This window comes from Perca flavescens, chromosome 5 (assembly GCF_004354835.1).
Source record: "Perca flavescens isolate YP-PL-M2 chromosome 5, PFLA_1.0, whole genome shotgun sequence".
NCBI classification, from domain to species: domain Eukaryota; kingdom Metazoa; phylum Chordata; class Actinopteri; order Perciformes; family Percidae; genus Perca; species Perca flavescens.
This window is the reverse complement of record NC_041335.1, coordinates 35,777,037-35,802,413: the sequence shown is the minus strand read 5'-3', so window position 1 is coordinate 35,802,413 and position 25,377 is coordinate 35,777,037. Positions and strand designations below refer to the sequence as shown.

Genomic DNA, 25,377 nt, shown 5'->3' with positions numbered 1-25,377 from the left:
ACACCTCTGATTTTAGGTTTACCCCAGGTCACAGACTAAGGTTGATTATCATGGAAGTGTTGATTCCATAGTAATATGCATTTCCTTTGTTCTAATCACGGCTAGCTCAACAGTTACCTTTCCTGTGGGGACAATGAGTCTCCTACAGTATGCTAAATAACGGCCATGACCTAATCAATTCTTTAGAAGCTACAGAAGGTGTGAGCCAGACCAATGCTAATGCCAAATGGAAATGCCATTGGAAATGCCAATGTGGTTGTTAGGTTAGGTGAAGCCAGGTAACTGAAGAAATCCAGCATGTTGATCTTGCTTCGTAGTAGCCTACAGGCTGCCGATCTCACAGAATTCTGTGAAATGAACACGGCCCCTTAACTCAAAAACTGTGGCAGTTTCACAGATTCGCCAAAAATTCTGTGACGGGCCCACGGATGCGATGCATGTATGTTTGTTCAAAACCACATGGAGGATCTTTGATGCTGGACATGCTGTGTTTCCTGCCTTGTGTGCGTTATTGCTCTATAAACCACACACCCAAACACGTAACCATACAAACCTGTAACCTGTCTTCTTGATAATGCTTGGAATAAAAGAATTGTGGAATTGAAAGTGATTGGACAAGAACTGATCTTACCGACACCTCCACTGGTCTCACGCCAGCCACCCACAGCCCTCTACACCTCCTTTTCAATGTAGGTCAATGACATCATCATCCGTGGTCTACGCACAGATTCCCTGATCACAGCACGTTTATTTCTGTACAGAGAAGCTGTATACAGCTTTGCTGTTATTGGTATTTTTAGCCCAAGGGCATTTGTGTGTGGATCAGCAAGGCGGAAAGTTAGTGCCAAAAGTCACGTGACAGTTTTGTACTTGATTTTTTTTGTACTTGTAGAATTTGTTTTGTACTTGTAGGATTTTTTTTTGTACTTGAAGTATTTTTTTGTACTTGAAAGATTTTAGTTTGTACTTGCAGGATATTTTTTGTCATTAAAGAAATACATTTTTGTATGTGTAAAACATACTGTATTTGTTTGATAGGTGGGTTTCTTATTTGCAGAACAAAATGCATTAGTTTGTGAATGATGTTTTGTATTTGCAAACCACACTGAGTTTGTTTGTGAATCGTTGGGCGTGAGTAAAACACGTTTTGTGTGTGTGTGTGTGTGTGTGTGTGTGTGTGTGTGTGTGAGGTTTTGGCATGATTCTAACTCCATAGTTCCCAGTCAGGATCCAGTTTGAGTTACAGAGCTTCCACTCGTAGCTTTTTCTGTTTTCCTATTAAAGGTGCCATAGGTAGGACTGTGAAGATCCAGGACTTAGCCAAAAAATGTGAACATCGACAACTTCTCAGTCCCTCCCCCCTTTCCGCTAAAGCCCAAAACGGTCTCCTAAGCCCCTCCCCCCACAAGGGAGAATGAATGAGCAGTGATCGACACGCAGTTAGACACATTAATTTCCATTTTGAACCAGTTTTGACATGTGTTGTAGAAGAGGAAACTATAAATTGAATCATGAATTCATTTCCACACTGCATTTCCTTTCATTTGAAAAACAAAACGTCGACATCAGAGCAGCAAATCTATTAATATCCCATTCATCTGTAAAACTTTAGTTTAAACTTACAAAATAACCAACAGAGACAAAACTCTGAGATGTCATTTAGAGGCAAGCCTAGATCTGCTTTATCAAAAGTTAAATGAAGACTTCTTTCATGAATACTGGTAGTCCCATAACATGTCTAAAGTTTTGGTTACATGTTATTATATCATTATGTAATACGCGTTGCAGTACAATGCATTACTTCAGCTTCATTTGTTCCTATTTTGGAGGAAGTAGTTCCACCCTGTGCTTTTTGTCATGTCTGCTTACGCTGTGGCTCGGTTTTAAAGAGAGGACTGAAGGACATGTAGACATTAAGCGTCACCTGGTGGAGAAGACTGAACATTGCAACATTAAAAGTGAATTTAACGATGTGAACTGGTTGATATCATTTTTGGAAAGCTGACACGCTGCATTCGCTCAGACAAGAAATACAACAGGATATAAATCTATGAAAGCGCTTTTCACAGAATGATGCTTGTTGTCGAGGCATTTCTTCCAGACTACAGAAACTTTCTCCTTTATCATTTTAAAAAATCTGTAAAAAAAAAACATAATTTTACTGTATAAATTGCCAAACATTCTTCACATTTTCTTTTCCCTCCTCTCTCCTTTTTCATGAATTTTTACGTTTACAGAAGGAAGCTTGATGTCGAGGCATTTCTTCCACAATAAATTCAGTGCAGCTTTGACATGAATGTGTGCATAAGGGTCAACTGTAATTTGATCCTCTTGGTCCTGGGACAAAGTTAAGATGTACAAACACTGGATTGCATTGTTAGACCGTGTAATGTGACGTGGTTCAGAGCAACGCAGCGTGACAGAGGTAAACGATAAACCAACTCTAGAGAATTTGATTTGTTGTGGATTCCGAGCCTTCCCTTAAACCGTTTCATCTGAGGCTGTGAAGACAGAGTTACTGAATCGAAGTGGAAATAAACTCCATTTCACAGAGAAAACCTGCAGCCATCTGTGCACCATGGCTGTCAGTACCTACGAGTGGTGAGCAGCTTTTTATTTATCACACATTAACCATGGATCTCATATCTTTTCTTTGCACCCTGAGGTTGAGTCATCACACCCAGATCCTCAAAGATGAATCGATTAGTTGTCAACTACTAAATGAATCGATGATAAATGTGAATGTAATGCACACCAAGAACATTTAACTCAGTAATCTGGTCAATAATAAAAAAAATTTACTTTATCAAACAAGTTCGTTATCACAAAAACTGTGATTCGTAGTGATTTAATCAGTCTCAATCACCTTTTTGGTTTCTATTAACCAAAAACAATGAAATAAGATTGTAATGATTTGCAAGAAATAACATTTAAGGATCAAAAAGAACATGTAAGTGATTTGAATGTAATATATTTGAACGTATAATTAAACGCTGCATTGAAGGCAGAGCGGATGATGTCATCAGGGATATCGCTCACCTTGGGAACTTCTTATCTTGGAACCGAAAGGCAGCATTGCAAACTGAGGACATGGGGGTTGAAAGCATTTACCAGCTAGGAAGGGTCTAACAAATAGGTACTGTTGCATCATGGGAAGCATAGGATGGACTATTTCTAAGCTTGACCTGTAGGAATCAGAAGTCCAGATATCTCGGACCTCTACTACCGTTCCTTTAAAAGAAAGTAATATGTTATCTTGTGTCTGTTGGTAAATTTGTAACAAGTCCCTCAGCTTCATTAAAGTGCAGCATTACATTGAGTAAAAGAGCTTAATTTTAGTTTTAGCAGCTAGCACCTAGCCTTGTCCAATGTGCTTTTTTCACCCCATCTGGCGACCCCCAGAAATGATCTTGCGACCCCCTTGGGGGACCCGACCCCCAGGTTGAGAACCACTGTGTTAGACATTTATACATGCAAATGGATGATTACGAATCAAGTTCTCTATAGCACTTCACATTTATTGATTGAATACTTTGCTCCAAACCCGTCATAAGAACTCATTCAGTTGTAAATGCACAGTTTAAAAGAGACACTTAAAGGTGTTATTTTATATAAAGCTCAACAGCTATGATGATGACGCACGCATTTTTCTTTTTACAGCCCTCTTAAATGATGCGATGATAAGTGATGTGCCGGCCATTTGATCTGAATCATCTGAATCCAGTGTGATTCATCACAACAACTCAACTAAATTCTGCCTTTACAAAGATGATAATGTTGATTTTTGATTGACACTGTCAGAGAGATATTAATAAAAGGCCCTATGTGTATTATTGAGGTTGATGTTTGCAGTGGTGTTGAACAGGACTGCATTAAATTGAGAAGTGTTTCTAATACGTTGTCCAAACCAAGGGTGGAGCCGGAGGGTGTGGGGTGGGAACCCTGCTGTGTAACGCCAAGTGTATGTAGATGGTCATGTGATCTGTGTTGATAGTCAGACGTGTTAATAAGTAATTTTGGTTTTTTTTTCATCCTGGATCGTATTTCCATATGTTTTTGTGTGTTCGTAGTCTATATCCCCGACATTTCACTTCCGCGATTGCTCTCGTTCTGTCGGATGTCACTCATTTCCGATGTCCGTTTTTGGATGTCCGTTACCTTCCACTTTCTTTGTGTTTGCGTTCTAACCTCCGGTGGATTTGTGAGGACTATGGCTAACTGCTCCTCAGATCTCTGCAGGGTAAATCCAGACAGCTAGCTAGACTATCTGTTCAGTTTTCTGTTGCACGACTAAAACAACTTTTGAACGTACACGTTCCACCAAAACAAGTTCCTTCCCGAGGCTATTTTGCGGCGGCACCGTGGCTATAACCGGTGTGGTGGAATTTCCAGAAACACCATGTTGTGGTATGATGAGACTAAAGGGAAAGCTTAGACATTGGGGGATGGGGGCGAGAATATTTGGCCAGTCTCTAATAACCAAACCTGTTCATGTATGATTATGTTTGTCTCTCTACAGAGTCAGGGAATCTAGGCAGCTGCATGATAAGGTAATGTTTTGTTTCAGGACTGTCTCCTTTAGGAGGTCAGCAGGCCTTCCACACTTTAGCCTACTTCCCAGAGAGAGAGAGAGAGAGAGAGAGAGAGAGGCTGAACTAGGCATAAGCATCTGTGTTTACGGCGCATCCAATATCTTTGTTTACCTTAAAGGTTTCTGACTTTGGAAAATCTGACTTCCAAGTACAAATGGTGGCACTATTAAATACACATTCAGGGAGACAGAACTTTAGGGAGTTGGGACAGCACTTAATTATGAATTGTCTCCTCAATTGAGTATTAATGAAATGCTTCTGTGTAAGTCATCAAGGTCCCCGGAACCTTCTTCACATATGTGATATGACTTGTCCGGAGTTCTTCCTTAACAACCGGCATCTGCAAACAGCGCTGTAATGTAAGCCTATAGGGCAAATGTTCACCGTCAGTAAAAGTTCTGTTTTTGCCACTGACAGGCTCAGATTATTATTCTAAGTGTCTGACAACATTATGGAAAGGATCCCTACAGAGATAGACCTTTTTGTTAAAGAGTAAGATCCTTTTTGTCTAACCAGAAACGGCTCCGAAATCATTGTAGGTTTGGCTGGTGGTTTCACAAAATATTTACACAATGAGAGTTTTGATAAATAATCTTCAGTAATGTGGATATAATGACTAAAGGCTAATAACAGAACACATAATACATAAGCTGCGAAGTTCAAACAATTACATCACTTTACTGTAATGCAGCCTTTAAAACTAGCAGAAGACAACACTTCTACTTGTCATATTACGATAGATATCCAAAATCTAAGAGATAGGTTACTGTATCTAACCTCATATATCGATCGATATATTGCCCAGCCCTACTTTTCATGCAAACATGGAGCCCAAAGTGCTTCACATAACAAAATGAAAACCAAAAGAAAACAAAAAATAGATGTGTGTGTGTGTAGTATTGCAGATTTTTTTAAGCAAGACTAAAAAGGGAGGGGAAAACACACACACACACACACACACACACACACACACACACACACACACACACACACACACACACACACACACACACACACACTGTGCAATTCCATCACTGTGCAATATCTGTATACTCTGCAATATCATTACTCTCATTTCCAATATTCATTACTCACTGAATATGGCCACTATTGGGCAATATTTAAATAATGTGCAATAACCCACACTGCATATCACACTGTAGCGACAAGATATTTATTTAAATTATTTTTTATTATTTTATTTATTTAAATCTAACAACTTATTTTTTATAATTTTATTTATTTAAATATAACAACTTCTTTTTTTTATTATTTTATTTATTTAAATATAACAACTTGAAATAAAATAAGTGTAATTACACTTATTTTATTTCAAGTTGTTATATTTATTTTACGTACATCTTGGCACTGTAAAATGAGTTGCTTTTAATATCAACGTCATATCAATATATATTACAATAATAATATCAATTCTACACACACACACACACACACACACACACACACACACACACACACACACACACACACACACACACACACACAAACAACACGTGGGAGACTGCAGGCCAGTCTATCCAGGCTGCTTAGGAGCTGTGGAATGAGATTTGTGCGACTTTAAAGTGGATCAGTGTTTTGTAATGAATGGCTTGTTTTGGTCGGAGACTGCCTATTATTAGCGCCACGCTCCGGAGGCCTTGCCTTCCCTGAGAGGAGAGGACGGCCCGGGCTGCAGCGCTGCATCGCACCGGCAGGCTTCACATCACCGCGTATCTGTATTTCAGGCAATGCAATCGGACTAATCGCGCTGATCCAGCGGGGGGGCGGGGGTGAAGGTTTGCTGGAACATTTGCGGTCCTCCTCCACCTCTTTCTCCCCCGCCCCAACACTTGTTCCCTTTTGCCTCGAAGATGAAGTTAAACGCGAGCCGCCGTCAGGTGCAAGCCGCTTCCGATGGAGCCCTGCTCTCTGTCTCGATCATCGACCAACCCGATGCAGCACTTGCCTATGTTGAGGTAAGAAAGGAATAACATGTTTCCTGCAAAAAAAGAAAAAAAATATTATTATTTCCGCACTGTCGCTGTGTGTTGTTGCGATGCGCGCAGACACAGATAAACAGGCTCAAGAGTCAGTGACGGCGTGTTACATAAGGAGGAATAATGCAGCAGAGCCTCATGACTAGTGTGTCTCGGTGGTGCTGGGACTGCTCGCTCCTTCTGGTAGGATATGCTCTGTTTTATCACCGTTGTTGTGCATGATAACTGAGGCTGCACGCTTATTTTGTTTGATGGTTCGTTTCCGAGGATAGTCTGGAGGCTGCAGGGCTCATGTAGAGTATTTAAAAGCGATGAATTAATTCTGGATTTGCGCAGTGAAGACGAACCGGAAAGGGCATGCGAATGAGCAATATTAGAGGCGGTGTATCTGTGTAATGTCATCCAGGCCCGGCCTAAGGTCACACTGTGACTGTCTGATGTTTTGATATATAAATGGAGGTGAGACTTAAGCCTATGGGGATGCAGATTGTGCAGTCAATGAGAGGCTGATTTTATGAATGGCTGCAAGAAAAAAAAAAAAAAAAATCATAGTAACCCGTTGTAGTAATCTCGAGGGCATTGCATACAAGTAAGCTACATCAAAATATTCTGATATATGATAACATACGGTTTCTGATTGTCATCCCAGAGCACCAGACATGTGGTTGTAGTGTATATTAGGGCTGCACCTAACGATTGTTTTCATTGTCGATTAATCGATTAGTTGTCTGGTCTCGAAAATGGAAAAAAATGTGGATCAGTGTTCCCCAAAGCCCAAGATGACGTCCTCAAATTTTTTTGTCCACAACTCAAAAGATATTCAGTTTACTGTCACAGAGGAGAGAAGAAACTAGAACATGTTCACATTTACACAAGCTGGAAACAGAAAATGTAGACTTTTTTTTGTGTGTGATTAATATAATAGTTGACAAGTTATCAATTTATCTTTGCAGCTTTAGTGTATGGTGACCAAAAGTGAAGCTTTATAGGGAGGCAGCCAGTTTTTGGTCCTCTGGGTCCAGGCAGGGACGGGAACACCAGGAGCATCTGACCTCATTCATAAGAAGTGAGCACCATCTGAGAGTCTAAATATGAATGACTCTTCTGATCAAAGGTTGTCCTTCCCAGTGCAGAAAATCTTACAAGCGGGAAGATGCTGCTGGGAAGAAACTCGGATGGTGATTTTTGGCATTTGAGCACATAGACTAAGTATAGATCTGGTCCTTGATTTGACAACGCTCGGACATTACAGAACACAGATTGTGATGTCCTGTGTGCTGTTAGGGTACTAGTAAGAGCTAAAGTAAGGCAGCAACGCTAGCATGACAGTAGCGTTCCACAGTGGTTATAACTGCCATGTCTATATACTGCTGTTGATGCATGATCAGTAATAGATGGATGGAAAACTGTCTGACACACAGAGACAGGGGCTACAGTTCCCTTGGAAACCAGTCCAGCTACGTAAATCATCAGAAACATTTTCAAGAGACAGAAATAGTCCCTCCATTTCATTTAATGAAGGTGTATTTGGGCATGTCAGATTTTTAGTACTCCTTGTTATGAACCAGTAAGGTTTGGGTTGTTATATAAGTCCCGTAAACAGGGAAAAGGTATTATAGGCTTGCAGATGGTTGATGGGATTACAGAAATATCTGCTTAGATTTGTATCAACCTTTTTTTAACCCGTCGTAGACAAACATTGCAGTCATCCAATCAACTTCTTTTAGAAGTCCCAAAGCCGAGGTGCAAGCTGTCGGGTGATCTGTACCCCCCCTAAATAAATAAGTTTTGAGTTTTAGTACCGCAGTGACCTTTTCCTTTCTTCCTCCTGCTTTTATGTATCCTTCTCTGATTTAACTGTGTGTAATGTTTTATTCTGTGCTTTGGCTACAACCTGCTGGATGCTGTAAAGGGCGTGATGAATAAATGTTGATGTTCATGGTTATTCTGAAAAACTGAGACATTTCCCTTCGTTTGTGCCCTTTGTTTACACGCAAACGGAGAATTCTCCTCTGAAAACGATTCTTTCTAAAAAACTCCGACCAGAGTGGAGATTTTGGAAAACTTTGTTTGCACGTTTGCACGTAAACTGAGACCAACGGAGGTTTAGGCAGCCGAGTGCGAGAAAGAGGTGAGAGAAGTGATTCGTTGCTGTTGTTGCTATTTTCGGGATTCTGATTGGCTAACGTGGGCTTGAGCTTCTCATTAAACTGCCACCTACAGGTTTGGCATGCTCTTGACGGCATTTACGACATATATATATATATATATATATATATATATATATATATATACACACTAGGACTGTGTATTGGCAAGAATCTGGTGATACGATACGTATCACGATACATGGGTCATGATTCAATATATTGCAATATATTTCGATATGGTGCGTAAGGTGATATATTGGGATTTTTTAAAAGTATAATTTTAGAAAACTAATATTTTAAAAAAGACATGATGTTCATAGAAGTCAAAGAAGTTTACTTTAGGTAAACAATTCAGTACACAGAAAAGCAAACTACCAGTTTGGGATTGTGGTTCACAAGTCCTTAGTGAGCTAATGTTGATATGCTAAAGTTGGCCAAAGTTCAGCCATAGCTACATTGTTAGCTTCTAACAAAAAGTCAGGCACTGTTAGGCACTGTTAGGCACTGTTAGGCTCTGTTAGGCTCTGTTAGGCACTGTTAGGCTCTGTTAGGCACTGTTAGGCAAGAACACTAGTGGTGTGTCTCAGCATAGCCATCTAGCGTTAGGGGGTTTAATCACAACATAAAAGTGAACCACTGTCTTACATGAATATTTTTGAATGTTTAAAAAAATTAAAATATTAATAATGATTTTTTTAATAAAAAAATTATCGATATTGCCTTTTTGAAAATCGATACAGTATTGCAAAATAAAATATCGCCATACTCAAGTGTATTGATTTTTTTCTCACACCCCTAATATACACGGGTACGTGTAAACGAACAATAAAACTATGTATTTAATGTACTTTATGAATTTCTTGTACTGTATCTAATGTACTTTATTTACCAGCCCTCCTATCCGTCCCCTAAGTGGCTTTGTCACTTGTCAGGCCGCCACTGTAAATAAAAACCTGTTCTTAATGACTTGCCTGTAATAATAAAGGTGAAATCAAAACACAATTTGCAGTACTGGGCGTGTTGCAAACTCTATGGATTTAAAAATAAAATAGAAAATACTCCTTCTTTTGTTTGCTTGTCCCTTTAAATCTTTCTCTACATCAGGAGAGAGCAAGGACAGGAGACTTGTGAATGGGCCCAGGGAAGTCACGAGACCATCCATTGATATCTCTGCAGACAGAGCGAGCAGTGCAGATGAGGAGTAGTCCCGGTGTCTAATAGCCGTACCGATCAATGTTCCTGTTCTGTTCAGGACAATAGTTTAGGGTTTCAGATGCTGATGCAGCTTCCTCTGCTTCTTTGTGTTGTAACAGGTCCCAGCTGACAGATTCTGATATGGACTATGAGAGGCCAAACGTTGAAACTATCAAGTGTGTGGTGGTGGGAGACAATGCAGTCGGAAAGACCCGCCTTATCTGCGCCCGGGCCTGCAACGCCACGCTGACTCAGTACCAGTTACTCGCCACACATGTGCCCACAGTCTGGGCAATCGACCAGTACAGAGTATGCCAGGAGGTGAGTACGCAAAAGATGTAAAACCGAAGAACTGGAGAGCTTCTTTGAACTATTCTTAAGAAAATAAGGGGGCATGAACATACGCAGTGAGCATCAAGAAAAAATCCAAGGCACACATCAACGAGTGCCTCGGGTGTGCCGAGTGTGTGAGGTTTTTGAGGATTGAAATCTCTTGTGACTCAAACTATATCTGTACATGAATACAATACAACATGTGCCTGTTGTGAATATATTACATTCTGTAAAAACTCTGAACACAAGCCTCTGTCATCTGTTTTAATTGGTATCATACATTTGTATCATAAATTGTTACACTGCTTTTCTCCCTGCTGATTTATCTGCATGGATCTACCTTTAACAAATCCTAATTTCCTCTGGTGCCCCTTTCTTATCTTTCTACCGTCATCGAAGTAACAACAAGTCCTCCAAACCGTATGATGTGAGTCGTGTGCTCCTACCTTCTAATACGACCCACAGGAGCATATCATAAATTAGCGCCCCTAACGGTGGCAGGAAATACAACCTTAATATCTAAATCAGAGAACATCGGTCGTCGTTTTGAATGTAAGGGTCACGATTTTAAACACGTTAAGGTTGTGAAACGGTCCTAGTTTGGTAAGGTTTAGGCACCAAAACTAGTTAAGTTTAGTAAAATATGGTTGTTTTTCGTTGTCATATCTAAACAGGAGAACGTAACGGTCGTGATTTTGAACGAAACTGTCACGATTTTAAACGCGTTAAGGTTGTGAAACGATCAAAGTTTGGTCATGTTTAGGCACCAAAACTACTTATTTAGAAAAAGTAAAAGCCGTTTACTTTTACTTTCAAACGGGACAGGAACCCCGGTCTCCTGGGGGGAAGTCCTGTGTTTGTTTGTCCCATCCACCACCCCAACCTGCATCCTTACACGGAAATGTGGCTCTCTTAAACTTCGTCACCTTACTTCCTGCTTTGCTCCCGTCATAACTACTACGGCCACTTGAGGGCGCCGCCACTGTAAACGTAAATATGGTTTGTAATTGCTGCTTGTGTAAACAACCTCTGGGAGTGTTTTTCGGCTCCGTAAATGGAGCGATTGTTGGAAACGATCAATGTTTAAATTCTTGTGCGTCTTTAGAACATTGTGAACTGAACCTTGCTTCATTTCACTTTGTTCTCTGAGCTCGTAACCGCTTTCAGAATCAACTCGCAGAGGTCAAGCCAGTAGATGATTTGATACCAACCACAAAACAATCACGATTAAATGGTTTTGTATCGTAACCGTGCCTAATTTGCCCAATTAGCCGTAAGCATTCACACTAGTGACTTACAGAAATTAAACATCCCTGAATGTGTCATCGCTTGCTAGGTATTAGAGCGCTCCAGAGATGTGGTGGATGATGTCAGCGTGTCCCTTCGTCTCTGGGATACTTTTGGAGACCATCATAAGGACCGGCGTTTTGCATACGGCAGGTGAGATGTTGTAAAAATTTAGGGCTGCAACTAACATCTTCAGATGTCTTCTTTTGTCCACAACTCGAAGATATTCAGTTTACTGTCACAGAGGAGAGAAGAAACTAGAACATATTCACATTTAGCAAGCTGGAATCATATCATTTTTATTCAAACCAATTAATCGATTATCAAAATAATTGGCAATTAATTTAATCGTTGACATCTAATCCATTAATCGAGTAATTTGCAGCTCTAGTAAAGTTCAATGTAAGTCTTCCAGTATGTGTTCTGGTGCTTCTTGAGTTTCTTAAATCTGTCCTGCGCCTTCGTTTCAGGTCTGATGTGGTGGTGCTGTGCTTCTCAATCGCCAACCCCAACTCTCTATACCATGTGAAGACCATGTGGTACCCTGAGATCAAGCACTTCTGCCCCCGCGCTCCTGTCATCCTGGTGGGCTGTCAGCTGGACCTGCGCTATGCAGACCTGGAGGCAGTGAACAGGGCACGGAGACCTCTAGCTAGGTACTGAGACTTGTTTTAACCACAGACCGTAAAACATAATGGACAAAGCTTCCTGGTTTGAGAAGTGAAGCCAACGCTGAAGCTCCTTAAAGCTGCGCATCTATCTAATTTCCAGCAGGGGGCGGCGACTCCACTGGCTCCAAGAAGAAGTCTGTTTCTATAGAAGTCTATGAGAAAATGAGCCTACTTCTCACTTGATTTATTACCTCAGTAAACATTTTCATAATGAGTTTATGGTCTCAATTGCTAGTTTCAAGTCTCCTTCAACACAGCATGATGTTCATTTAATAAATTATGGTCCCATTTATTTTAAATTAGACAATAAAGCAGGGGGTGCTTTAGGACCTGCCAATCAGGACAGAGGCTTAGCAATGCTAACCATGCTAACTCTGTGGACATTAAAACAGACCTCAACTTGTTTTTGGCTGTTGTCTGTGTTTTTATGTTAAACTGTGACCCTCTCACTGTGTGTTTTCACTCCATCAAAGAAAAATATCTTGTTCTGCCAACCAAGCTAGATAGCTAGCGCTGGCGTTAGCTGTTAACTTAAGGGAATGTTTGCAGATTTTCTGTCCTGCTGTACGTGCAGATGAACGGTACCAGTACCAGGAGGTCTGTGTTTATCCGGCAGTAAATCTCCGCTGGATGACTCACCTCAGAAGGGTTGAAAATTGGCAACTTTCCCTCTTTATCGTTTAGCTTAGTGCAGCACCATTGCAACCATAAACAACACTGGCTTGGCCGCGTCATCTTGCCCATCTCCACTCTTGTTAAAAATAACAAAGTTTTCAAAAAACCAAGGTCGCAATGGCGAAATTGCCAAACTCGAGGCTTCAAAATGGCAGTGCACAAACCAGTGGGTGACGTCACTGCTGCTACGTCCACTATTTTTACAGTCTGTGGTTTAAGTTTTAAAGAGGTTGTTTGTGAGATTTACTCTTTTCTAGTGCCAGAATAGATTTTGATCTATTTTCTTGTTTTTCAGACCGATTAAATCTAATGAGATTCTTCCTCCAGAGAGAGGCCGGGAGGTGGCCAAAGAGTTGGGGGTGCCATATTATGAAACCAGCGTTGTTGCTCAATTTGGAGTCAAGGACGTCTTTGATAATGCCATCCGAGCTGCGCTGATCTCACGCCGACACCTGCAGTTTTGGAAATCTCACCTCAGAAATGTCCAGCGGCCTCTCCTTCAGGCGCCCTTCCTGCCACCGAAACCTCCCCCACCAATAATCACTGTGCCTCCTCCGCCAACCACCACGGAGGAGCATCCAGTCGGTCTCCTGGAGGACCCGCACTGTGCCGACGTCATCCTGGTGCTGCAGGAGCGACAGAAAATCTTTGCACACAAGATATACTTGGCAACATCCTCTTCAAAGTTCTACGACCTCTTTATCATGGACACGCGCAACGAGGAGACTGAAAGGCCGTCTCGGGGCCCTCTCTCCGGCAGGGAGCTGCTGATGCGTGCTGCTAGCTTCGATGTTTGCGAAAGCAGCGACGACGGGGACAGGGCCAACCTGAGGGCCTGCACTAGTGACGGGACTCTGAAAGACTCTGAGGGGGCCCGACGGGGCAGAGTGCTCTCTTCGTGGAGCCGGGCCTTCATCAGCATCCAGGAGGAGGTGGTAGATGACCCGGTCACGTACAGCCCCAGGCCCATCACTGTCGTGCACATGGACCAGTCCATGCAGCTCGGACCTTTCCGATCAGTGCTTCGCTACCTGTACACCGGTCAGCTGGACGAGAATGAGAAAGAGCTAATGCACATTGCACACATTGCTGAGCTGCTGGAGGTCTTTGACCTGCGCATGATGGTGGCAAACGTGCTTAACAATGAAGCCTTCATGAACCAAGAAATCACCAAAGCCTTCCATGTACGGCGCACAAACCGAGTCAAAGAATGCTTGGCCAAAGGCACGTTTTCTGGTGAGTGGAAATAATGAATTTGTATTTGTTCATGTGTTCTGCCTGAATGGAGTGGATGCAGGTGTAAGTAAGGCAACGCATTCTCATGAACGGGTTTGTATGATGTTTTATGAAAACTTAAGCAGAACAATGGTCATTTGACTTTGTTCAAAGTTTAGCGATCTTTACAGTTAAATTTAGCCCAAAAAAAGGTGACTGTGAGCTGGGTACAAGGCATTGTGAGGTCACTGTCTTTTTAGCGGACGTTGCAGTTGAGTTTATCCAAAAAAAGGTGACTGCCGTGCAGTGACGACAGTTACGTTTGGGCATAAAAACAACTAGTTAAGAATAGAAAAAAGATTGTGGTTTGTGTTAAAACACCAGCCTCCTCAAGTAGTCCCAAGACCAGACAAGAACACCTGTTTCCTGGGTGAAATACTACGTGAGGTAGCTCACCTGGTTGAGTGTGCACCCCATATGCTGAGACTCCTTACCGTGGTGATGCAGGTTTGAGTATGACCTGTGGCCCTTTGCTGCATGTCGTCCTCCGCTCTCTCTTTTCTGTCTTCAGCTATCTCATCAAATAAAGGCCAAAAAAGCCCCAAAAATAATCTTCTTCTTAACTTCTTCCGGGACACAAACTCCACTCCCCTGCTTGAAAGCCCCGTGTTTTAGGAGCCAAACATCCACCCTGACCAACTCTGTATGTGGATCTTTGTACTCTTAAAACAGCAGCAGTCAATGTGGTGCAGTACAGTACAGTAATAAATACGTGGAATGCATACGAATTACAGTATTTTACTTTTTGTAGCTATATGAATGGTTCAAGAGAACAGCCTGAACAAGACGACTGAAGTCAAGTAGACACAGACAAATGTTTCGTGACATCTTCAGTCGACATGTGATATAAATTTGGCACAAATGGTACCGCATACCTGGTAGTGATACAGCTAGAAGAGTAATGAACGTGTTAAGATGACGAATATGTACAAATGGTTCATGAGAACAGCCTGAGCATGTAAGGTGTTATTTGTGTGTCATTTCTGTATTTCAGATGTAGTATTCAAGCTTGATGACGGCACCATCATGGCCCACAAGCCTTTACTCATCTCGAGTTGTGATTGGATGGCAGCTATGTTTGGTGGGCCTTTTGTGGAGAGCTGCACCAAAGAGGTAATACATCAGTGGCTCATTGGGCTGTGAAATAAGACCAACAGAGCTCAAGTACAAACCAAAGTCAGTAATTCCCGGTGGCATTCTTATTGCCAGTTGATTTATAAAGCAGTAGCATTTAAAATGTAATTACTTTATAGTTACACGAAGCACACTGGTGCAGCAAAGATCATTGCATGTACTGATAAAGTAGAGCACCAGTGACCTATGTGGTCTGCGAACAACAGATTATTTAATTAGAGGATTGCTGTTGTAATACAATTACGCCGGCTTCCGTGACCCAAACATACTGTAGTTCTGTGAGCTCAGTTTGTTTTTCTACCTTACCAGAACGTGTAAGGAATAATTCTGCAGGTAGAAAAAAAAAGCTTTTTTTTTTTTTTTTTTTTTTTACTGACCAATCGTCAGCTTTGAGACATTTCATGATGTTTTGGGACTATTGTTGTTGCTCCATCAGCTTCTTTATTTAGATTTTCATTGCATCATAAACATACTAAAGAGATTAAAGCTGCAAGCAGCGATGGCTGGCTACCTGTCAGGTGAAAAAAATTCTGTATGTTCCTAAAGATGAGAACAATGTTCCCACCAAATTTCGTGAATGTCAAAGAAAGTTTTTTTATCCCAACTCTTGTGTGCTTTTTTGTGGGGGCTTTGGAGCCAGCTGCCTACGCACAGGCCCAATCACTGCTGACCCAATCACTTCGAGCATCCCAAGTCCCTCAAAAATGCGATTGCACAGTAGAAAACTAATAATTATTTCATAAACACTAGGTTCCATGCACTTTCAGTGCCAGGGACTGTTGGCATTTTCATGCTCAAGCCCTAAAAAGTACATTTCTTTCAGTTTCCTATTAAATCAAAACACTGCAAAATCCTTTGGCCCTTAAGTCATGAGTCTGTTTTGTTGTTCCTATGCTTTCCCCTTGTTTTATTTTGATCTTTTACATATTCTGTTGTTCTTGGCATACCTGTTCTTGATATATATGCTGCCTCTGTTCCTTGTTAATCATTTGATAGTTTTTGCTTTATCACACAAGTGTCTGCACTTGTTTAATTTGGACTAGATTAGATTAGACTTTATCATCCACCTTAGTAGAAATTTGTCTTTGGCTTCTTCAAAACTGAAATACAACAACAATTGTGCAATGAACAGAAAACAGCAGTAGCAGCAGGTGGAAAGGAGGTCGGTTAAGTTATATTCCGGCTCGTCCTCGGGACCCTGAATCAACGGCCAGACGGAAGCATCTCAAACTCTGCGTGATTTTGTTTGTTTTCTGGTTTCTCACTTTGTTGTAAAGCACTTTGAGCTACACTGTCTATATGAAAAGTGCTGAATTACTAAGTTCATTATTATTATTTTTACGTGTGACCGTGCCATGTTCCTGTTTGTTAGGTGTTGTTTCCAAACACAACTCGCAGCTGTATGAGAGCTGTGCTAGAATATCTCTACACGGGGCGGTTTTGTTCTCGGTCTGATCTGGATGCAATGGAGCTTATTGTCCTTGCCAATCGTCTGTGCCTCCCCCATCTGGTTGCACTTACAGGTAGTATTTTGGTATAGTTATTACCCTGTAAACCACAGGATTGTATTACACAAAGCCATTGTGCTAATGCATACAGTGACTAGCTTTTCTGTTCCTTTTCAGAGCTCTACACAGTAACCGTGTTGACGGAGGCAGCGATGATGGGGGCCGACATTGATGGAGACGTACTGGTGTACTTGGATATGGCTCAGGTTGTATGAGCTGTCAATCATCCGCAAACAGAGACGGCACTTAAAGCTCTTATATAATGCTTTGGCAAAGTGGAGTTTTATTATTGAGGGCATTTCTCAGGGAGTGCTGCTCCGAAAGGCTGAAATAATCTTTACTCCTCCAAGGTGGAGCCAAAGGAACTCCGTTTTTTCAGAGTGCAAGTCAGCTTTTTGGTATAACTAATGGCGCCTGGATCTTTGGGGCAGTTGGCATTTAAGATGTACCGTCGGAGTCAGGCTCAGCACTTTAGCTCATCTCATAACTCAGCTGTATTTCAGCCTCAGCTCAAGCTCTTCAGTCTTATATACAAGGCTGGATTCCCAACCAGACAAAGTTGCTCGGAAACCATCGTTCATTTCTCCTGTAATATGCACCACTAAAGCACAAAAATAAGATATACAATGAAATGGAAGAGGTCTAGGTCATGTGTGTAGTTTTTCAGATGCCATGCTAATGCCAGCATGCTAGGGACTTTTTTTAATTTTGTTGTTAATGGTGATTTGTATGTTGACAGTTCCACGGCGCCCAACAGCTCACTGGCTGGTGTCTTCACCACATCTGCACCAACTACAACAGCGTCTGCCGCAAGTTTACCAGAGAGATGAAGGCCAAATCTACAGGTAACACACACGTGATCTGGTTTAATGCCCTTTCATTTGTACTAAACACTAACCTGACCTACAGTATGGATACAAACTTGAGTGTCTTGTTTGGCCATTTTGAGCATTGTGAGATAACATGTTTAACAGGCTTTAATGGAGAATTTCGTTATTTCCAATTTAGACCCTATTTTCCCATGCATTCGTATCTAAGTGATGAATGTGAAACAAAAACCTTTGAAATTGGTCCAGTATTTAGGGAGAACGCTGTAACCGGCATCTGCGAACCAAGCTGCAATGCAAACGTCAGTTTGCATCCACTAAAAGTTCAGTTTTTGCCACTGACAGGTTGAGATTATTATTCTAAGTGTCTGACAACATTATGGAAAGGATCCCTATAGAGAGAGACCTTTTTGTTAAAGAGTAAGATCCTTTTTGTTTAACATGAAACCAACCCGAAATCGCCATCTCCAAACCCACCAGACTCCATGTAAATAATCAGGACTTTTAGCGTGTATAGAGCCAGCATATTTCCACATGTATGAGTGAATTAAGGGTTTATTTCAACCAAACCAGAGTGGTGATTGTTGGACCAGTGGAAAGATGAACCAAGACAGCTTTTGGTAGTTTTATTATGTTTCTGTCAACTTTGAATGAAGTGTGTTTTATGATGATAGAAGGCCTGATTATTTACATGGAGTCTGGTGGAGTTTGGTGATGGTGATTTCGGGGCTGTTTCATGTTAAACTAAAAGGATCTTACTCTTTAATAAAAAGGTCTATCTCTGTAGGGATCCTTTCCATAATGTTGTCAGACACTTAGAATAATAATCTGAGTCAGTCAGTGGCAAAAACAGAACTTTTAGTGGACGGAAACTGAAGGTGCACAGTTGCCCATTAATGTTACATTGCAGCTTGTTTCGCAGCTGCTGACTGCAGCAATCTCGCTCAATACTGGACCAATTTCAAATATTGTTGTTCCCATCAGTCACTTAGACACAAAAACATTGGAAAATATGGTCCAAGTTTAAATACTGAAGTTACTCTTTGGCCAAAGCAAAGATGGCCAATGGAAACAAAAATATTTTAAAGCAGATACAGTAACTACAGTAGGCCTATACAACAGCTTCTTAAGTTTCCTTTTCCTTCATGAATGTTGTTATTTTTGACTTTAAGACATGATGGGGGTTAAGGCTGTTTATGTAAAATATAGTTTTAACAATGTATACACTATACGGTATAAGATTTCCTCTGTAATGTTTTCTAGCACAATTATTATTGTGAAAAATATGCAAATATCACTTCAGATCTGTTTCTTCCTACTTATATAGTACAGTATGTGCAGCATTTTGTGTTATGACCATGTTGAAATGCAAAAACTAATGTAGGGGGAATGGACTATTGAAAATGGACAATTGAAATTCCTACGTAGCCTTTTCAAATCCCTAAGACAGTTTATTCTGATGCAGAGAACCAAGATTACTTTGAGAAACATCGCTGGCCACCTGTGTGGTATCTGAAAGAGGATGACCACTACCAAAGAGCACGCAAAGAGCGCGACAAGGAGGACTACCTGTACCAGAGACGGCAATGTAAACGCAAGTGGCTCTTCTGGAACATTCCTTCCTCCCCTAACTCAAACTCTCCTTCTTCTGGCTCATCCGCTGTCATCTGACCCAGCGGTAGGGCCAGGTCCACACTGATGCACTTCAGTGTGGTGGCGAGTTGTTAAAGATACAAAAGAAGGTTAACACTGCTGGCTAGGTACGCCCCAATTATTCAGGCACTCATTCTCTTGTCCCGTTTGTTTGCCGCTGCAGTCAAACAGCACTCCTCCAGGTCTGCACGGTCAGCTCTATCTGGCGGTTAAAGTAATTGTTCCTTAGATTTTTAGCTTGGTGTACAAGAAAACTCAAACCTCAGTGGTATGAACTTCACTGACATACACATATTGATGGTTGTATGTTCCACTGAGTTTTTAAGTTTCAAATTTATAGGACTCTGCTGGCACAGAACTTTCCACCTGTGATCATAATTATCATCAATTAACCTGAAGTGATTACCAAGTGCTGCTTATCAGCTGCAACAACCAGCAACTCAACACACTCAACTACTCAGTCTCAGAGATATAACACTTTGCCCTTAAGTGTTTGTACAATCTATCTACCAAACTGTGTGTACAGTATGATCTCATAAACAGGATGCAACGATAGTATGCCCTGCCAGGAATCCATTATTGAAGTCGCATTGAACTCTAACCTGCTGATTATGATCGTGTAAGCATAAAGGAAAATGTTGTCAAGTTCCACTCTTGTTTATCTATGTACAGTCATTCTATTGTTGATAGTTTGTGCACGGCTAGCACCGCTAAAAGTGATGTGAGTCTGGACCAGTGGTTGACGCGTAGAATGTAAAAGTGAAGCCATCATATCTGGATTGCCCCCTGGTGGCTGGCTGCAGTACAGATCATATGCCCCGTTAACGACTGGACATGGGGCAAACTAAAAAAAATCAACATGTCAAATAATTTTTTGCCAAAGGTTTCTGTCATTCTAGGTAGTTTTTATTTTTACCGTTTTCAGCGGTGATCTAGAATGAAAATCTGCGGAATTTAACCGCCTCTTATTCTCCGCATGAGGTGGACATGGTTAACAACATTTTTATTTGTTTCAAATCTGCAAGGAATTAGCGTCAGCAGATTCCGTGTGACCCTGCTGATCACGCTGATGTTTGTTCAAGTGTTTATTTTTCTGATAAGTTTGGTTTTTATTAGTTATTTGATAGGTTAAACGTTATGGTTAACAGCTGGGATTGACTCGCAATTGTTCCGGGCTGGACTCCGATACCGCGGCTCCACCGCCCAATCACTACGGTGCATACTCTAGCTCCAAAATTACAAGATGACGGTGCCCATATCCGGGATACTTTTGGCTTCACTTTTGTACAACGGGAGGAAGTGGAGACGTGTCGTCCATCTTTATACACAGTCTATGTTCCCATAAACGCTCAGCGTTAACGTATTGTGATCTTGTATTTGATATTTGTGGCGTCTTGTCACCAAAGGGCTTTGGTTTACATGCATTCAGTGTCCACAAGAGACACAATAGATCCCAAATCAAGGAAAATATCTGTATTTTCTGTAAAAAAGCCAGCAAAAATGAACCAGATTGTGAAGATGTGTTGCTTGATGAGGCTTGTTAGCACACACGTTTCCTGAGTCCCTCAGTTTTACATTGAATGATTCAATCACCTTGATCACTGTCCAGTGGAAAGCAACACATAATGCATCTCCGAGTCGACAGCAGCGTTTCCAGAGCTGAGGCGTCCACATGTTCATCATATACACATCATGCTCATTTGGCCTTTTTAGAGATTTCTTTTAGTGGATCAGAGGATGGACCGTCTCCAGTTGGCTGTGTAAAGACTTGTACATGCAGGAGGCTTCCTCATGCCTGGGTGAAGACATCCATACTCTTCTATACACCTTAAGCACTTTTTGGACTCTTCTCTTCTCTTTTTGGACACACAAGAACCTCCAGTAGCAGCATCCTGGTGAGCGGCACTAAAGACAGTATGGTGTCATCATGACACACTGCTGCAAATTAAAAAAAAAAAACACAAAAAAAACTGTGGAGAATACAAGACCATGATATTTTAAACGTTTCAAAAAAAAGATTGTGAAGAGGTTTAGATCGGATCATTGATTTGTTTTGCACAGCTCACAGTAAATGTTCAAGAATGTCATCTACCGTTGATTGTTGATTGTAGTATGCGCTGCAGCGTCATTTGGATTTGTAAGCATGGTGCTCAGTGTAGATGGGTGGTATTGTCAATTGTACAAAATGTCAGACGAACTACAAGTAACTGGCATCACTTTAATGTGCTGTTTTACCTAATGTTGTGCACTGCAGGCAGTGAGCAGAATTGAAGTATTACTGAGTAACACATGAAGTGAATATACACTTGACTTGCATTTAGTTTCTGTGCAGCTATACAAACTCTTGTTGGGGAACAAAGAAAAACTCAAACGCTCATTGTGCTGACCTCCAGTTACAGCTATTATATATTGTAGTTTCCAAGCAAATTACAGGCAGTTCAAACTAACTTATAATTTTGGCTAATAGTAAAAAAAAAAAGATTAGAGCGCAAAGTAAAGTAGACAAATGTTTATCTAAATGACATTATAAAGACTTGTGGTACACCAAGGCGTTCTCATGAACGGGTTCATATGATAGCGTTCGAAAACCTATGCACAACAATTCGTATGATATTATGGTTACAGGGACTTTGGTAACATGACAGTTGAGTTTAGCGGTCTTTTAAGCGGCCGTTGCGGTTTAGTTTAACCGATAAAAGGTGACCGTCATGTGGCGATGGCAGTTAAGTTTAGACACCAAAACAACTAGTTAAGATTAGAAAAAAAAGATTGTGGTTTGGGTTAAAATAGAGGCCCTTTTAAGTAGTTCTCCCGGGATACGAACACCCATTTCCTGGGCGAACGTCTTGTGTTTTCCCATTAACTTCTTCCGGGACACGAACTCCACTCCCCTGCTTGAAAGCCCTGTGTTTTATGTCCCACCCATCCACCCCGAATGCGGATTATTCGCGCTGTTCTACATCGGCAGTCATCGTGGCGCATACCGTAATACGTGGAATACATACGTTAAGAATGGTTCATGAGAACAGCCTGGGTGCAACCATAAAACATGCCATTGTTAGCAAAAAAGTCATTTCTGATGGCACCATATGTTCAAGAAAGGCTAGCTTTAATCCTAAAACATATATTTAGAGCTCAACAAACAGTTTAGACGGTTAAGTGTTTTGAATCCATTCAGTGAAAAAATTTATTTCTTGCTTATATTAACTCCTGATCTAATACCTAGACTGCATGAACAGGGCTCGCCAAAATAGATAAAGTTTATTAATTGTCATTTAAAGTGTAAGATATAGCTATAGAGTAGTGGTGCTGGTGCTCTAAGCAGTAGCTTTAAATTGTTGTCAATTACATTAACTTGTGTCTATTGATGAGTAAACTGATCTGTCATTTTAAATATCTTAATCAATCAAATCTTTTGGCACACGTGGTCAGACATCAGGCCGATAGAAGGATGAGCCTCTTTTAGAGCCAGCTTTATCCTAATTCTGAATGTTTTCATTTATTAGACTGTCGGTCTTATAAATAATAATGTCCAGTTTTCACACAAAATATAGTTTAATATAATCATTAACAGCAGGAGAGTCTATAGTGTTATTATTTGCCTTAGTGGTGTGAGTGCATTGCATTTTTTTTCAATGATTCTTCTGCTGATGTTTTGCATCAACAACACCTCATGCCTTAATGTACAGCGTGGTATCGAAAATGTAAACTAGTGTTACTGTGGTTACTAGTTTGTTTTCTCTCTGTTCAGTTACCATGGTGCTCTCTAGGTTGTGTGCGTCTCTGTAAATGTACATAAATCCATAATTGGTTTGATCGATGAGTGTGCTTTAGTTTGAACACTGCGGAGGGTTAATGTGCTTTTCAAAGCCGTAAACCCAAAACTAATTAAAGACTCGGACCATCAAGGCCGCACTAGACTGACATCACGACAACACATCAATTTCTGACATTAACCATGAAATGAATGCAGGGATTTAAATCTGTTCCATTATTTTAAAAGAAGCTTTATGCTAATGATATCCGATTTTTGGAGTCTGCATAATTACAAAATGCCGAGACAGGGTGGCTATTGGAAGTTAGCTGTAACTCAAACGTGTAAATAGAAATTGTGCGATGACTTGTAATTTAAACTTGGCATAGCAACATATAGACATATAATGAATAATGTTTTTGTACTATGCATACTGAAATGTCTGACTTTGAAATTACAAACTTGCACTGCTTTGTAGCACCAGGTTCTATTAAAATTACATTAGATGGTATAGCAGCACCATTATTAGATATGTAGACAACATCAGGTAAAAAGAATAAATAAAGAATTAGATATTAAATTACAAAGGAGTTGTCACTGGGGCCCTTTTCCATACGTTTGGGTGCTAATTTCACGGCTACAGAGAAGCACAAACCAAAGGGAGAGCTTTAGCAGCACCAGGAATATATTAAATATGCTGCACAATCACTACTGCATAGTTTAAGAGGCCTTGTTCAGAAATGGTTAAAAAAATGAAAAAAATTAGATATAAATAAACACATAAAGAAAAAAACTTGAATGTTTTCTCAGTGTTCAAAGCCTGTATGACATTTTCCTTCGTCGTCAGGTATTTTTGTTCTCAAGAGCTGTTTTTATTGTTTAGGAGCTGTACATCTGGAATTCTGTAGCATGTGTTCTTGAAAATGTGTAAATAATATTTACTAAATAAAAAAGGAGCAATGTGTGAAATCGTGTCAGTCTTTTTTAATGAAACATTTAAAATTAATTGTTTACTAGCTAGCTAAAAAGTCAGTTAGTTAGCCTGCAGCTATTCCTTAAAGTGCTCATATTATGCTTTTTGGATTTTCCCTTTCCTTTATTGTGTTCTATATCATTTTTGTGCACGTTATAGGTTTACAAAGTGAAAAAGCCCAAAGTCCACCCCAAAGGGACTTACCATCTACAATAGAAAACACTGTTCACAAACTGCTCCAAACAGCTCTATTGTAGTCCAGCCTTTACTTCAGAGACAAACGTGAAGTTACCTAGCTACTGTCAGGGTATGCCCTCATACTCTGCTTCTGACTGGCTAGTAGTCCTTACCTACACTACCGGTCAAAAGTTTGGGGTCACTTAGAAATTTCCATTCCACTCCATTCCAGACACAATACCTGCTGAGATCAGTTGCATTGTTTTTTTTAACCAGGGCAGCAGTTTTCAGATTACATTATTTGCTTACATAATTGCAAAAGGGTTCTCGACTGTTGTAGAAAGAAGTGGCTGAAGAAACACTTGAAATTCATGCTTTTTGGTCTAAACGTCATACCCAAATTAAAAGTGGTACAGCTCCCATATACTTTGACACTCAGGGGTGTGCCTGATATCATTGGAAAGGTGATTGATGTGGGTTTGTTTGTGTATTTGAGAAGTGTTGTATTTTGTAGTTTTTTGGCTTTTTTATCTGCACTTTTCAAATAAAAATAAAAAAACGCACAGACATATTTGTAGAAAAGAATTCATATAAAATCCATTTTTGAGTCTTTTAGCTGGTTTTCTGTAGTAAGCTGAGACGTGGCTAATGCTGTGTTGTCTGCCACCTGTCAGATGTGTTTACAGCAGTGTATTTTAATAATTTTACAGATTTATGACTTGGACAGAAATAAAAAATCTCCATTCTAGCCTCTGTAACTCTGTGTCAGTAAGACCTAGAATCACCCTGACACTTGTAAAAAAAACTTGAGATGGTTTTCTTTCCAATGATATCAGGCACACCCCTAAGTGTCAAAGTATATGGGAGCTGTACCACTTTTAATTTGGGTATGACGTTTATACCAAAAAGCATGGAATTTCAAGCATTTTTTCAGCCACTTCTGTCTACAACAATCGAGAACCATTTTGCAATTATGTAAGCACATAATGTAATCTGAAAACTGCTGCCCTGATTAAAAAAAACAATACAACTGATCTCAGCTGGTATTCTGTCTGAAATGGAGTGGAATGGAAATTTCTAAGTGACCCCAAACTTTTGACCGGTAGTGTAGGTACTGTCAGGGCACGCCCCTCATACTCTGCTTCTGACTGGCTAGTAGTCCTTACCTAGGTACTGT

General features: G+C 40.6%; 1 protein-coding gene across 3 annotated transcripts; it reads left to right on the top strand.

Annotated features, from left to right (window-relative positions):
• The first annotated feature begins 6,303 nt into the window (after positions 1-6,303).
• rhobtb2a (Rho related BTB domain containing 2a) lies at positions 6,304-24,019 on the top strand. 3 transcript variants are annotated; one of them, XM_028578979.1, is made up of 10 exons: positions 6,304-6,568; positions 10,053-10,254; positions 11,603-11,706; positions 12,024-12,209; positions 13,195-14,135; positions 15,169-15,287; positions 16,681-16,831; positions 16,934-17,022; positions 17,556-17,661; positions 19,109-24,019. In XM_028578979.1, the coding sequence occupies exons 1-10, from the start codon at positions 6,507-6,509 to the stop codon at positions 19,312-19,314; spliced, it is 2,166 nt and encodes a 721-aa protein (XP_028434780.1). In that variant the 5' UTR covers positions 6,304-6,506; the 3' UTR covers positions 19,315-24,019. The 3 variants fall into 3 exon arrangements, with proteins under 3 accessions (XP_028434780.1, XP_028434782.1, XP_028434781.1); XM_028578981.1 differs by lacking the exon at positions 6,304-6,568 and adding an exon at positions 6,968-7,048; XM_028578980.1 differs by lacking the exon at positions 6,304-6,568 and adding an exon at positions 8,685-8,720.
• Positions 24,020-25,377: the final 1,358 nt, after the last annotated feature.